Below are 14,380 nucleotides of genomic sequence, written 5' to 3'. Positions count from 1 at the left end.
TGTCATGTCGTTTTCTGAAGTACTTTTAGTATCTTGCTTTGATAGTGTTAGAACATTTCTGATTTATCAGATATCAGTATTTTGGGGAGCAGGAAATTTGTTTCTCTCCCCTTCTTCGTATCATAAAAGAATATAGGTTATTTTCCAGAGGACCCCTGTGCAATCAGAGTGTTGAATTTTCTTTATCTTTATGATCTCCTCCTTTTCAGGGCCTCTTTCATATTTACTTGCCCAGTAAGTCTTTTATATAATCAATACATTTGTAAAAATTGATTGTCATTCTGTATACACTGTATAAGTTTGACATCTTTTAGTCAAATGGCGATGCGTTTTAGTTTTGTTTGAGAGAGGGTCTTGCTCTGTCACACAGGCTGGAGTGCAGTGGTGTGATTATAGCTCGCTGTATCCTTGAACTCCTGAGCTCAGGTGATCCTCCTGCCTCAGCCTCCCAAGTAGCTAGGACCATAGGCATGTGCCACAATGCCTGGCTAATTTTGAATTTTTTTTTATTTTTATAAACAGGGTCTTGCTATGTTGGCCATGCTGGTTTCAAACTCTTGGCCTCAAGCTATATTTCCTCCTCAGCCTACCAAAGTGTTGGGATTACAGGCGTGAGCCACCATGCCCTGCCACTTAGGAGTTGTTTTATTTTTATCTTGATTGATTGGTTTTTCTTTGGGAAAAGTACTAACTGATAGAATTTATGTTGGTGATTCATATTTTAATATTTCTGAAATACTCATATTTCGAGTAGAAAGTTCTTTTAACTTAAGTGTAAGAGAAAGATTATGCCTTAAATGATTTTTTTTTCTCTTAATGTATTAGGCAAAATCCTCAATGATGATACTGCTCTCAAAGAATATAAAATTGATGAGAAAAACTTTGTGGTGGTTATGGTGACCAAAGTAAGTTTCAACCTCATTTTGTATATCTTTATGCATGTAAGTCTTTTTAAAAATGATTATCCCAAGTCCACACAATGGACACAGTTTATACACATCCATAGTGGTGTACACTTAACTACTATACTATGAAAGGTTAAGAATTTACCTTAAGTGAAACATAAAGTTATTAATGTTTTACATTAATTACACATTAAACTATGATACAGTTTTAATAACATTTTATGTAAATTAAAACAATTGAAATACAAAATATGTTAAAATTATTTTTGCTACAGTAGTGAAATCATTTATTATATAATTCTTTTAAAATGTCTTTATAAGTGGAATAAATGTTTATTCTGTAGTTTTTGTAAGCTTGCCTTAAATAGACTTGCTAAATTATGTACTAGTCCTAACAGATTCCTCAAAAGGCATGAAAGCTTATTATTATAGTGATAGTTCTTAGTGGAAGAATATGTTTTTAGAAACTAAAAAAAGGGAAAAGGTAACTAAAGAAATGATGAAATGATTTTTGTGAGGAAGTTTTTGTTTTTGTTTTGAGATGGAGTCTCGCTCTGTTGCCCAGGCTGGAGCACAGTGACACTATTTCGGCCCACTACAAGCTCTGCCTCCTGGGTTCATGCCATTCTCCTGCCTCAGCCTCCCTAGTAGCTGGGACTATAGGCGCCTGCCACCACGCCTGGCTAATTTTTTTGTATTTTTCGTAGAGACAGGATTTCACCATGTTAGCCAAGATGGTCTTGATCTCCTGACCTCGTGATCCGCCTGCCTCGGCCTCCCAAAGTGCTGGGATTACGGGCGTGAGCCACCGCGCCTAGCCTGGAAGTTTTAAACAGATACTATTTTGTGATTTAGTAGGCTGGAATGTATTTGGAACAATTTATAAAAGTAAATTTTTTTTAAAGCAGAGAATGAACATGGATTTTTTTAAGAGACTATATACTTGTTTATTTAAAGATATATAATGCAGTGTAGAATTAAGAGACAAATGGAGAAGTGGTACTCACGACATTCATTTTTAGGATTGGATTGTCATATCTGAGAAAGAACAGTGTTAACTTGTAGCACTGAAAATGAGTTTAAATCACTAATTGAAACCACTTCATCAAAGGCCAAAAGTGGATTAAATGTAGGTTTTTTTCTCAAAGTCACAAAATAGTTAATAGTAATAGAAAATAGAGTTGAAGAAATAAATTTTAATTACCACATACTTTTGTACTGGGAAACAAGCAGCTAAATAGTTTACATGTGTTGAACTTGAACATTTTTTAATTCATTAAGAACCATATTGATTTTGCTGTACTTAAGAACTTAACTCATTATATGTTAAGCTTAAAAACAGAAGCAGAATCGTGAGGAAACCTTGTATCATCTAGGTTTTTTTATTCAACTGTTGTAAAATACAATAACAAACTTCCAGTTTAATCATTTTAAGTGTACAGTTCAATAACATTATAGTTACCTTGTTTTGCAGCTATCACCGTCATGTAAGTGGAATCCTATGGTATTTGTCTTTTTGTGACTGGCTTATTTCACTTAGCATAATGTCATCAAGGTTCATCTATCTATGTATAGCCATGTGCCAGAATTTGCTGAACTTTTAAGACTGAATACTATCCTATTTTCCTATCTAGTTTTAGCGTACATAGTACATAATGGGAAATGTGATAGCCACACATTTAAATATGCTTTGTTACTGGTCTTAGTTTCTTTTAATATTACAGTAATCGTGACTATTTAGAACGCAAGAATTAAGCAGAAAAGGTCTCAATAGGTGCGTGTGTTTGAGGAATAGATACTTGAAGCCTATCGTTATATGACATACAGTTCTTTTGTTTTTCCTTAAAGTCTTTTATTCCTAATATTACATAGGATTCTAGTGATATTTATGATTGTTTTATTTTGAAGTTAGTAATAGAGGACAACTATAAGAAGGGAGGGAATGCTGCTACAGTAAGGCATTATGGAACCACTGAGAAATGACCTTATTAATACAAAGAAGGGAAAGGAAAAAGCTATTAAGATCAAAAGCAAGAATAAAAACTAAAAAGCAGAGAAGGGCTTGGTACTGTTTAGAATAAAGTATAAATAGCTGTTCTTGGCAGCAGGAACCTTGAAGGCAAGTTATGTTGCAATATTATTTTGATAACAAATAATTAAGGAAAATATTAAATGAGTATACCGCATTTAAAAATACATTTTTATCTAGATTGGTTGTAATAAAGTTTTGGTGCTTAAGACTGAATTTTCACCTTTGTGAAGCTCCAGTTTATCCAGAATAACTGAAGATCCAGAATGACCTCAGGATTTCAGCTCATTTTAGTTTTAGAACATTAATAATCTGCAGAATATTATATTGGCTGTTAAGAAAGTTAAGCTAAATAGGAAAAGAAGGGAATAATGCTACTAGTATTTTTTAAAAACCTATCACATTTCACTAACCTTTTTCCTAGTGTCTTCTTTATTCAAATCAAAAAGACACAAGGCAGCTCATTGGTTTTAGTGTTTGTTTATGCTTGTGGCAAATTATGTTGAATTTAAGCCTTGTCTTCCACTAAAACAGCTACCTTTTGTCCTTGGGAAAGTTATGAACTAAACAGGTAGCGAGCATTGACAGGCCTTAGGAGAAGACTAAAAATCATGTAGTATGATTTTTACATACGTACAGTTGACCCTTGAACACCACTGAGCTTAGGAGTGCCAGCCTCTCCCCTACAGTCAGAAATCTGCATATACCTTTTGACTTGCCCAAAACTTACCTACTAATAGCCTACTCTTGACCAGAAGCGTTACTGATAACATAAACAGTGGATTAATACATGTTTTATATGTTACATGTATGATATACTGTATTAAAGTAAGCTAGAGAAACTATTAAGAAAATCATGGCCGGGTATGGTGGCTGATGCCTGTGATCCCAGCGCCTTGGGAGGCCAGGGTGGGCGGATCGCTTGAACTCAGGTGTTGGAGACCTGTCTGGGTAACATGGCGAAACCTTGTCTCTACAAAAAAAAAAAAAAAATTCAAAAATTTAGCAGGGAGTGGTAGTGTGAGCCCGTAGTCCCAGCTACCTGGTGGTGGGGGCGGGGGCAGTGGCTGAGGCAGGAGCCTTGGGAGGTTGAGGCTGCAGTGAGCTGTGATCATACCACTGCACTCCAGTCTGGGCGATAAGAGTGAGACCCTCTCAACGAAACAAAAATAGAGAATCACAAGAGAGAATATTTTTAGTGTTCATTAAGTGTAAGTGGATCATCATGAAGGTCTTCATCTTTTCACACTGAATAGGCTGAGAAAGAGAAAGGGTTGGTATTGTGGTCTCAAGGTGGCAGAGATGGAGGAGGTAGAAGGAGAGGCAGGCACACTCAGTGTAACTTATATTGAAAAAAATTATCATATAAGTGGACCCAGTGCAGTTCAAACCCTTGTTGTTCAAGGGTCAACTAATTTGTTTTTTTGCGCTGTGGGAAGCTTTATGGCTCTATTTCCAGTTCAGAAAGTGCTGAGTGTGTGGAGGTAACTTAATTTGGCCTTTATTTTTCTGCTTAACTACATGTATGTCTCAAAGTATTGTGAACCTTTTTGTACTTGGGTCTGTTGATTTGTAGTCAATTTTGGGATTTTCCTCCCTCTTCTAAAATACAGTACAACAGAATATTTGACATGTTTGTAAATAAACATTTATACTGCCATTTCAAGAACATTATTTTGGGCTGGGTGTAGTAGTTTATGCCTGTAATCCTAGCGCTTTAGGAGGGTTGCTTCAGGCCAGGAGTTCAAGACCAGCCTGGGCAAGGTAGCAAGACCCTGTCTTTAAAATTAAAGAAAATTATTTTGTTAGTGCTTTTAAGTGGTATTAGGTACTTTAAAGTTACAACTCAGGTACATAAAGTTTTTTTGGGAAAATAATACGGTATGTGTGTGTGTGTGTGTGTGTGTATATATATACTCTATATTTCCAGTTTTTTACTTTATATTAACTTGATATGAAGACAGAAATTGTTGGGTAAAATTAATTGTGGTTGATAGTTAAGATTAACATATGCTCTCATGAGCTTTGAAAGAGTAACCATGAGTCAGATTGTTAATATTGATCATTTATTGTGTCATTTTACAAAATTATTCTCAAGTTATAGGTTGTTATTAGTGCTATGTTTGTGGCATCCTGTAACGGTACAGTCTAATTAGAGATCAGGCAGTATGTAGTATTTTATCGTAATTATTTTGTCTTTTAATGTGTTTAGCCCAAAGCAGTGTCCACACCAGCGCCAGCTACAACTCAGCAGTCAGCTCCCGCCAGCACTACAGCAGTTACTTCCTCCACCGCAACAACTGTGGCTCAGGCTCCAACCCCTGTCCCTGCCTTGGCTCCCACTTCCACACCTGCATCTATCACTCCAGCGTCAGTGACAGCATCTTCTGAACCTGCACCTGCTAGTGCAACTAAACAAGAGAAACCTGCAGAAAAGCCAGCAGAGACACCAGTGGCTACTAGCCCAACAGCAACTGACAGGTAGGAACTGGATTCTAGGAAATTCTTTCTCAAAATCCGTGTTTAACAGGAACTTCATGCATTTATTTTGATTATTGTTTTGATCAAACTGACTATATCTACTATGTTAAGCTTTTTTTAAACGTTTGACTAAAACATATGCTGCATCTATTTTGATAGCTTACTAAGGAGAATATAAGTACAAATTTTAATAGTCAGATTTCTGTACTCTGTTGATTTGGGCAGGGTGGGGGGCAGTGGGAAGGAGAGAGCAGGTGAAAGTCTTTTTTTTTTTAGTAGAAACGTTAGGAAATACAAATAACCAAAATGAATAAGGATTATATCATGACATTGCCACCCTGATCATCATTTGTACTTGATCTGTATTCTTTGTGGTCATTGTCATATATATCATAAGCATCCTTCCATGTTAGTAAATCTTTCCCATAGATATATAGCATTGTGTTTGGTTCTGACATTTGTTAGCTCTTGTAACCTGAACCTATGGATTATTTCAGTTTTTCACTGTTGTATCTGTATCTTTGTGAACTTGTGAGAAATTCAAGCTTCTGCCTGTGTGGATCTTTAGGGGGAAAAAAGGAAAAGAGTGTTGGGATATTTGAGGAGCAAGAAATAATTTCTTGTGGGAAGCTGACAGCAGAGACACCTCAACTAAGTGGCTATTTAGGCAGTTAGGATTATTGAGCAGTTTAAGACAAGACTTTTTTTTTCTCCCCAGATGATCAGGTAAAATGACCAAAGCAAATGCTTAAGTCAGAGTTCTCTTGGTTGGAAATCATACAGCACAATTCCTTGATCTAAGAGCATGAGTTGTATTATGACCAGCCTTCACTGGCACTACAGCTGTTGTATTTTGTGACTTAGTGCAACTCAGGACCTCAGAGGCAGCAGTTATATGATCCTTGGAGTCAGAATCAGACACAGTGGAAAACTATGCAGTGACTGGAAGGATTTACAGACACGGAAAGGGGTTAAGATATATGTGACAATGATCAGAAAGACATAGTTGTGATCCTTCATTTTAGTGTTCTGCCTTTGATTGTGGTTTCTGTGTCTGACTTAGTCAACCGTGTTTGAAGGAGTCTGAGCCACCTGGTTCATTGCTTACTCGGGGGTCTCTTTCTAAATAATTGATTCCCTAAGAAGACAACATGGGTTTAGGCAGTAGAATATTTGCCCTGTTACTTGCCTAGAACACTGCTTTAAGCATTCTATGACACCATTGCCTAACTTGATCCATCTTTACCATGTACAACTAGAAATGCATTCAACCATCTTATCCTAGTGGATGCCACGTAGAGTCAGGTTAAGCCGTTACATCAAACGGCTGTTGATCAGGTCTGTATATGAGGGAACTTACAAATTTAAAAAATTGTTTCACCAAAGCACTTAAATATTACACACTTAATACGTCTTAAGTCAGTCAGCACAGTACATCTTATTCTCTTAATTGCTTTAAGCTCCTTTAAAAAAAAAAAGCTTACAGTGTGAGAATTTTAGAGTTGATCAATACATTTTAATGTGCTAATGCCATCAATTTAAATTTGTTGCTTCATTAACTCCACTTTTTTTTTTTTTTTTTGAGACAGAGTCTCGCTCTGCCACCCAGGCTGGAGTGCAGTGGTGTGACCTTGGCTCACTACAACCTCCACCTCCCGGGTTCAAGCGATTCTCCTGTCTCAGCCTCCTGAGTAGCTGGGATTACAGGCGCATGGCACCATGCCCAGCTAATTTTTGTATTTTTAGTAGAGAAGGGGTTTCACCGTGTTAGCCAGGCTGGTCTCGAACTCCCGACCTCAGGTGATCTGCCCACCTCGGCCTCCCAAAGTTCTGGGATTACAGGCATGAGCCACCGCACGCAGCGCATTAACTCTAGTTTTATTTTCTTCCTGGAGTTGCAGTTTTACTTACCTATTCTAGAAAGAGCCAGGATTATCTTTTCAGACCTACAGAAGTTGCATAAGTAACTTGGTGGTCAGTGATCCAGGAAAGCAGACACTAGAGTTTCTTACTTAGTTGGACTTTGTACACCAACTGCTTACTCTTATTTCTCAAAATTTTACCTCAGAAATATAACACAGGAAGAGAGGAATGAGAGAAACTCAGAAAACAAGCTGCTTAAATGGGTCTTAATTCCTTTATCTTTGCTGGAAAATATCTAGTGTCTTGTGAAGCACAAAACCTAGTGAGTAATTATCAGGAGATAAGCTGATAAGAGTTTGTGGAGTGTCTGTTTACGACCACTGACCTGACTTTTGTTATCAGGGATTTTTTCTTTAGGTCAATTTTGTTCTTTTAAAAATTGTCTATTACAGTGCAAATTCCACTTGATATCTACCTGAGAGAAACTGCACTTGTGCACATGACTGTATTGTTTGTAATAAAGGACAAATTGGAATCCTAAATTGACCTGTGGTTTATTTGTAGTAGAGAACAGGACTATTCAAAGTGTAGTAGTCAATAGGCTGCATCAGCATCACTGGGAGTATGTTTGACATGAATTCTTGGGCCACCCTGGACCTGTAAATCAGAATTATCTGGGAGTGGATCCCAGAAATCAACAAGCCCTCCTAGTGAATACTTGGGATTCTTGGACTTTGTAAAATTTGAGAAACCCTGATATCTGATACTACAAGACAGTTAAAGTGTGTACTGTATAAGCATGTTAAATGAGTGTGGTTTTGAGGCTTTGTTATTGAGTGAAAAAAGCAGGTTGCAAAAGAGTATAGGCGATAACCATAAACCAGACAACCCATAAACAACATTGTACATTTTCTGTGGGTATGCATGTTAATGTGTAAAAGAAAAGAAGGCAAGCGTTGACATATAACTAATGAGTGATTTCCTCTGTGGTTGGAGAGGGGAGAAGCAGTGAGACAGAATCAAGATTAAAGAATAGTGGTTAAAGTATATATACATCCAGTCTTATCTGTGGTGTTTAAAGAGAACTTTTTAAAAACAATGTGTGGGCCAGGCGCGGTGGCTCACGCCTATAATCCCAGCACTTTGGGAGGCAGAGGCAGGCGGATCACAAGGTCAGGAGATCGAGACTATCCTGGCTAACACAGTGAAACCCCGTCTCTACTAAAATACAAAAAATTAGCCAGGCGTGGTGGTGGGCGCCTGTAGTCCCAGCTACTCAGGAGGCTGAGGTAGGAGAATGGCGTGAACCTGGGAGGTGGAGCTTGCATTGAGCCGAGATTGCGCCACTGCACTCTAGCCTGGGCGACCGAGCGAGACTCCGTCTCAAAAAAAAAACAAAACAAAACAACAATGTGTGATAATAGTGTAAGTTATTGTAAGGGAGATGTGTCTTACCGGATTTTAAAATGTATTATACAGTAATGATTAAAACAGTTTGGAATGGCTCATATTAGAAAGATTGGTTAGCGAAATCAACAATAGCTTGGAAATAGACCCAAATAGATACAGGAACTTAATATAAAGATACAGTTTCAGAACAATGTGGTGAAAATGCTTTTGAGATCTCACCATCTGGAATGAAAAAAGAATGACCCCTCATACTATACACCTGCAAAAATAAATTATAGATGGATATGAATTTAATGTAAAAGCAAAGCCATAAGCTAATGGAGAACAAGGGAGCAAAAGAATAGTCTTCACTTTGAGAAGTTATTCCTAAGCAAGACAACCAAAAAAAAAAATTATAACAGGAAAGATTGATAAATTTGACTATAGAAAGAATTTAAATGCAGGAAACCAAACCACACATTCCTTAATAAGAGCTTGATGTGGTGTTTTAAATGGAGTACTGTGCATCTTTGGGAAGAAATTGAAGTAGATTTGATTGTGCCAACATAGAATGATTAAGTTAAAAAACAAAAAAGCTAAAACAAACAAACAAAAAACGCCAAAGCAAGACACAAGTTGTTATTTTAAATAGAAATTGGTGTCATAATGCTTGTCTCTGGGTTAGGGGTAGGAAAAATTTAGTTTTTTTATATTGTGCTTTTTGAAATTTTATTTTCTCTATATTAGTTTTACAGTATATTTAATGAAGAACTTAAAAAATTATACCAAAGGATTATACTAATCATAATATTCATATTGGGTGTTAGATGCCAGGCACTTTGCTAAGCAGTGTACTACCCACCACACTTTGGAGTATATGATACTGTCGTTGACATTGTACTGATGAAGAAACAGGCTTAGAAAGATTAAGTAATTTATGAATCCAAACTTGAGTTTTCTGCTCTTATTATATACTACCAAGGGCTTTCTCAGAACTGAAATATAATGTGTGTGTTGTTTTTAATTGAGACACAGGTCTAAGTGTGTATGTGTGTCTGCTTTAATTTAAACTTCTAACTACTACCTTTACCACTGTTGTAAAATTAAGTTTATTTTTCTTTGGCCTGCTCTTGGTCTTTCATAATTTTCTGTCTTTTATTGCAGACTTCTCTGTAGTTTTCCCAACAGAAACTTAATCTTTTTAAACTGATTTTCATTACATTCAAATTTGGATTTAACCCATATCTACCTTTTTTGTATATGCTATATTTCTTTATTTGAATGTCTTCTTTCAGTGTCCTCATTCAGAACTTACCTATAAGACCTCATTATGTAAAGACTTTATAGCCTAATTTGGTTTCTGCATGTGCTATTTTGTATACTGCTTTTGATATTTCTTCTGGTGTGACTTGATTTATAAATTATTTAACTTCTCATGTAAATTATTTCACGTAAATAATTGTGCATTATCTTTTTTGTATTCAATAGATAGCTATCTGTTGGGATATTATTTTATATATTTTGACATTTAAAGTGATGGAGTCTCAGAATAGAAGGAGTACCAAGATTAAAAATTTTTCCCAAACCACAAATGTTTTAGATAAAGCTTTTGGATTTAATCTAGAAGAGACAGTTTAAATACTGTAGTCAGACTTTTATATTTAATTAAAATCAAAGAATCTGTTTACCAATTGGATAGTTACTAAACTAATGTAAATTAAATTTTATATACTTTTTAAAATGTGGTTTTTCTAAAATCCTTTTACAGTACATCGGGAGATTCTTCTCGGTCAAACCTTTTTGAAGATGCAACGAGTGCACTTGGTAAGTATCTACTTTTCCTTGTTAATAACCTATAAAGAGATAGGAAAGAGGTTTCACTTTTCTAGATCATGATAAAAGTAAGTGTTAATAATTTGCATGGTTATTTATAATCAAGCTGTAAGATGATTGATTTAGGTAATTATTCAATTAATAGTGTTACCAAAGACTTTTAAATTAATATTTATGTATTGAGTTATTTAAAACTTGCTCTGAGTTGAGCATACTTGGTTAAAGCAAATAAATCTCCATTTTCCAGATGTAAATTTTAAATGTGATCCTAACATGGTTGATCTGTGTATGGATTTATTACAAAGGGTCTTTGAAATGGGTGTGAAATTTTTCTAGATCTGCCTCACATTTCATGTGTATTCACCATCAGACTTAATTCCAACTTGATGGCACTATACATTCCCATCTACATCTTGTTGCTTGCATTGGCTTGCAGCAAAAATGCCTTTTTATCCCAACTTTTTATTTTACCTACTGAATAATGCCTTTCCATCTCCCATCACCCCAGTCTGTCAGAATGAAGCAGCTTTTTTTTTCTCCCATTGTAGCATCTCTGATACAGTTCCTGCTAATTACTGGTGTATTGGCTGGCAACTCCATTCCTAATTTGGTATTCTTAAATGGCAGGGAGGGAGAAAGCGAGGAACAGGTAGAAACAGCAGCTTTGGTGCAGTACAGGCTTCTGGATTCCTGCTTAGCTTCTACAGCAGCAGGGTTCCAGCAGCTGTACCACCTCCTAGCATCTGAGTTGGTTCTCTGAGCTAGTTGGGCTGGAACTCCGTGATGCCCTCGTTGCTGTGGACAATGGCATGTACATTTAGTGGCAAAACAGTAGTTTAAATTATCGAAGATTGCCTGGGTGTGACAACCCCAGATTTTCATCTTTGAGGAACAGTGTCCAGAAACCACTCTATTTCAAAGAGGGAAAGGCTTAATCTTAGGAAATTGTTAGGAATTGGAAGGGCTGGAGAATAGGATTACCCAGAGAGGCAGTAAACTGTCTGTGGCCTTGGGGCTGGAGCCAGCTGGCACTTGCCCCTGATGGTGCTGAGGGCTCTGGCTGTGGTCACTGCTGCTGCAGCTGGAATGCATTGATGCTCCTGAGTGGGAGCCTGGGAGGCCATGCTGTAGCTGCTGCTACTCAAGCCTCTTTGACGATGTCTTCCCATTCTCAGCTTTATGGTCTCGGGATCCCTCTACATTTTCATCTTTAATTTACCCAAGTCTTTATGTTGATTCCCTTCTTTTTTATTTTATTTTATTTTTTTCTGATTTATCTTGTTGCTGTACAAATTAACCTTGCTTCTTTAAACGTTCCTTCTTTGGCTTCTGTGACACCACTCTTTTCCTGATCCATACCTCAGGCTCGCTCTTCTCAAGCTTTCTAGTTAATTCTTTTCTTTTTTCTTTTCTTTCTTCCTTTGTTTTCTTTTCTCTTTTCTTTCTTCCTTTCCTTTTCCTTTTCCTTTTGTAGTCTCACTCTGTCGCCCAGGCTGGAGTGCAGTGGCGTGATCTTGGCTCACTGCAACCTCCCTCTCCCAGGTTTAAGTGATTCTCCTGCCTTAGCCTCCTGAGTAGCTGGGGTTACAGGCACGTGCCACCACGCCCGACTAATTCTGTGTATTTTTAGTAGAGATGGGGTTTCACCCTGTTAGCCAGGATGGTCTCAATCTCCTGACCTTGTGATCTGCCTGCCTCGGCCTCCAAAGTGCTGGGATTACAGGCGTGAGCCACAGTGCCCGGCCAGTTAATTCGTTTTATTTTACCTGACCATTAAATGTACGATTTTTCTATGGTTCTATTCTAGGTCGTAGTTCAAAGTTTAAATTATGGGAATGACCAATTCCATCCATATACTATATAGATTCCCCAAATTGTAGCTGCAATACAGATCTCCCTCTGAACTCCCAAACTGGTATCTTGACATTGTCAACTGGAAAACTTTAGAACCTCCATGACTTCAGGTTTCAGACTGACTCCTTTTTTATTCCCCAGTCTGATTCTTTTCTTTTGTTCACTTTTTACTTGTACCATCATTCATTCATCCACCCTCTGCCTCTTTTGGCCCAGTGAGTCTGTTACTTTTCTTTTCTTTTCCTTTCTCCTCTCTCCTCTCTCCTCTCTCCTTTCTCCTTCCTTCCTCCTTCCCTTTCTTCCCCTCATTCCACAGTTACTAATGACTCCGTTTCTTAAAGTCTCTGGAATATTTGTTTTCACTGTCATTTAGTTGCCTTAGTTCAGGTCCTTATTTCACTTGTACTCTTGCTTTATCCTTATCCACCTGGCCTACCTCTTCCTTACCAGAGTGGAAAGCAACTCTAATGGGGTCTTTGTTAATTCCTTTAATAGTTCCTCATGACCTAGAAAATAAGTCCAAAGCTGCTTATTTTTAATTTTTAAAATTTGTATATAGGAAGTACAAGTGCATATTTCTTACATGCATGTATTATGTGGTGGTGAAGTTTGGGCTTTTAGTGTAGCCATCACCTGAATAATGAACATTGTACCAAACAGGAGATTTTTGAACCCACACTCCACTCCCCACCTTTTGTAGTTTCCAGTGTCTATTATTCCACTCTATATGATGTGTGCCTGTTGTTCAGCTCCCACTTGTGAGGACATGGGTATTTGACTGTTACTGAGTTAATTCATTTAGGATAGTGGCCTTCATAGTTCTATCCATGTTGCTGTAAAAAAGACATGATTTTATTCTTTTTGATGGGTGAGTATTATTACACACACACAGCACATTTTCTTTATCTCATCCTCCATTGATGATTCCATATCTTTACTATTGTGAATAATGTTGTGATTAACATACAAGTGCAGGTATCTTTTTGATATAATGATTTATTTCCCTTTGGGTATATATACATAGTAGTGGGATTTCTGGATTAAATGATAGTTCTGTTTTTAAGTTCTTTGAGAAATTTCCATACTGTTTTCCATAAAGGATGTACTAATGGACATTCCCGCTAGCAGTGTATAAGCATTCTATTTTCTCCACATCCTTTCCCAACATCTGGTGTAAGATGGGGCATCTCTTTGTGGTTTTAATTTGCATTTCTCTGATGATTAGTGATGTTGAGCATTTTTTCATGTTTGTTGGCCACTTGTATGTCTTCTTTTGAAAAATCCATGTGATGTTTTTTGCCCGCTTTTTAATGGGGTTGTTTGGTTTTTTCTTGATGTTTAAGTTCTGGATAATAGCACTTTGTTAGATTGCCTAAGCCAATGTCCAGAAGAGTTTTTCTAGGTTTTTTTCTAGGTTTTTTTGTAGTTTCAGGTCTTAATATTTAGGCTTTAATCTGTTTTGAGTTAACCTTTGTGTTTGATGAGAAGTCTGGGTCTAGTTTCATTCTTCTAAATATGGTTATCCAATTTCCCAGCACCATTTGTTGAATAAGGTGTCCTTTCCCCGGTGTATGTTTTTGTTGACTTTATTGAAGATCATTTTGGTTGTAGGTATGCAGCTTTATTTCTGGGTTCTGTATTCTGTTCCACTGATTGATGTGTCTGTTTTTATACCAGTACCATGCTGTTTTGGTTACAATAGCATGGTAGTATTATTTGAAGTCAGGCAATATGATCAAAGCTTATTCTGAATGACATATATAAGGTTCTTCATCACCACCTCTTTTGCCTCATTACTCTGTTTCTTGTCCAATCTCTCTTGTTTTTTTTGTTTTTTGTTTTGTTTTGTTTTGTTTTTGAGACTCTCTCTCTTTGTCGCCCAGGCTGGAGTACAGTAGCACAGTCTCAGTTCACTGCAACCTCCACCTCTTGGGTTCAAGAAATTGTCCTGCCTCAGCCTTCCAAGTAGCTGGGATTACAGGCGCCTGCCACCATGCCCAGCCAATTTTTGTATTTTTAATAGATA

At 37.1% G+C, this 14,380-nt stretch overlaps 1 protein-coding gene across 1 annotated transcript in view; it reads left to right on the top strand.

Moving 5' to 3' along the window:
• RAD23B (RAD23 homolog B, nucleotide excision repair protein) overlaps positions 1 to 14,380 on the top strand; it is a 48,696-nt gene that overhangs the window by 17,917 nt on the left and 16,399 nt on the right. Inside the window, exons 3-5 of the mRNA XM_030825102.1 lie at positions 826 to 905; positions 5,147 to 5,415; positions 10,436 to 10,491. Coding sequence (XP_030680962.1) covers positions 826 to 905; positions 5,147 to 5,415; positions 10,436 to 10,491 — 405 coding nt within the window. The remainder of the gene's footprint in view (positions 1 to 825; positions 906 to 5,146; positions 5,416 to 10,435; positions 10,492 to 14,380) is intronic.

The sequence above is a fragment of the Nomascus leucogenys genome, chromosome 1a, assembly GCF_006542625.1.
Source record: "Nomascus leucogenys isolate Asia chromosome 1a, Asia_NLE_v1, whole genome shotgun sequence".
Taxonomy (NCBI): domain Eukaryota; kingdom Metazoa; phylum Chordata; class Mammalia; order Primates; family Hylobatidae; genus Nomascus; species Nomascus leucogenys.
This window is presented reverse-complemented; position numbering and strand designations above follow the sequence as displayed.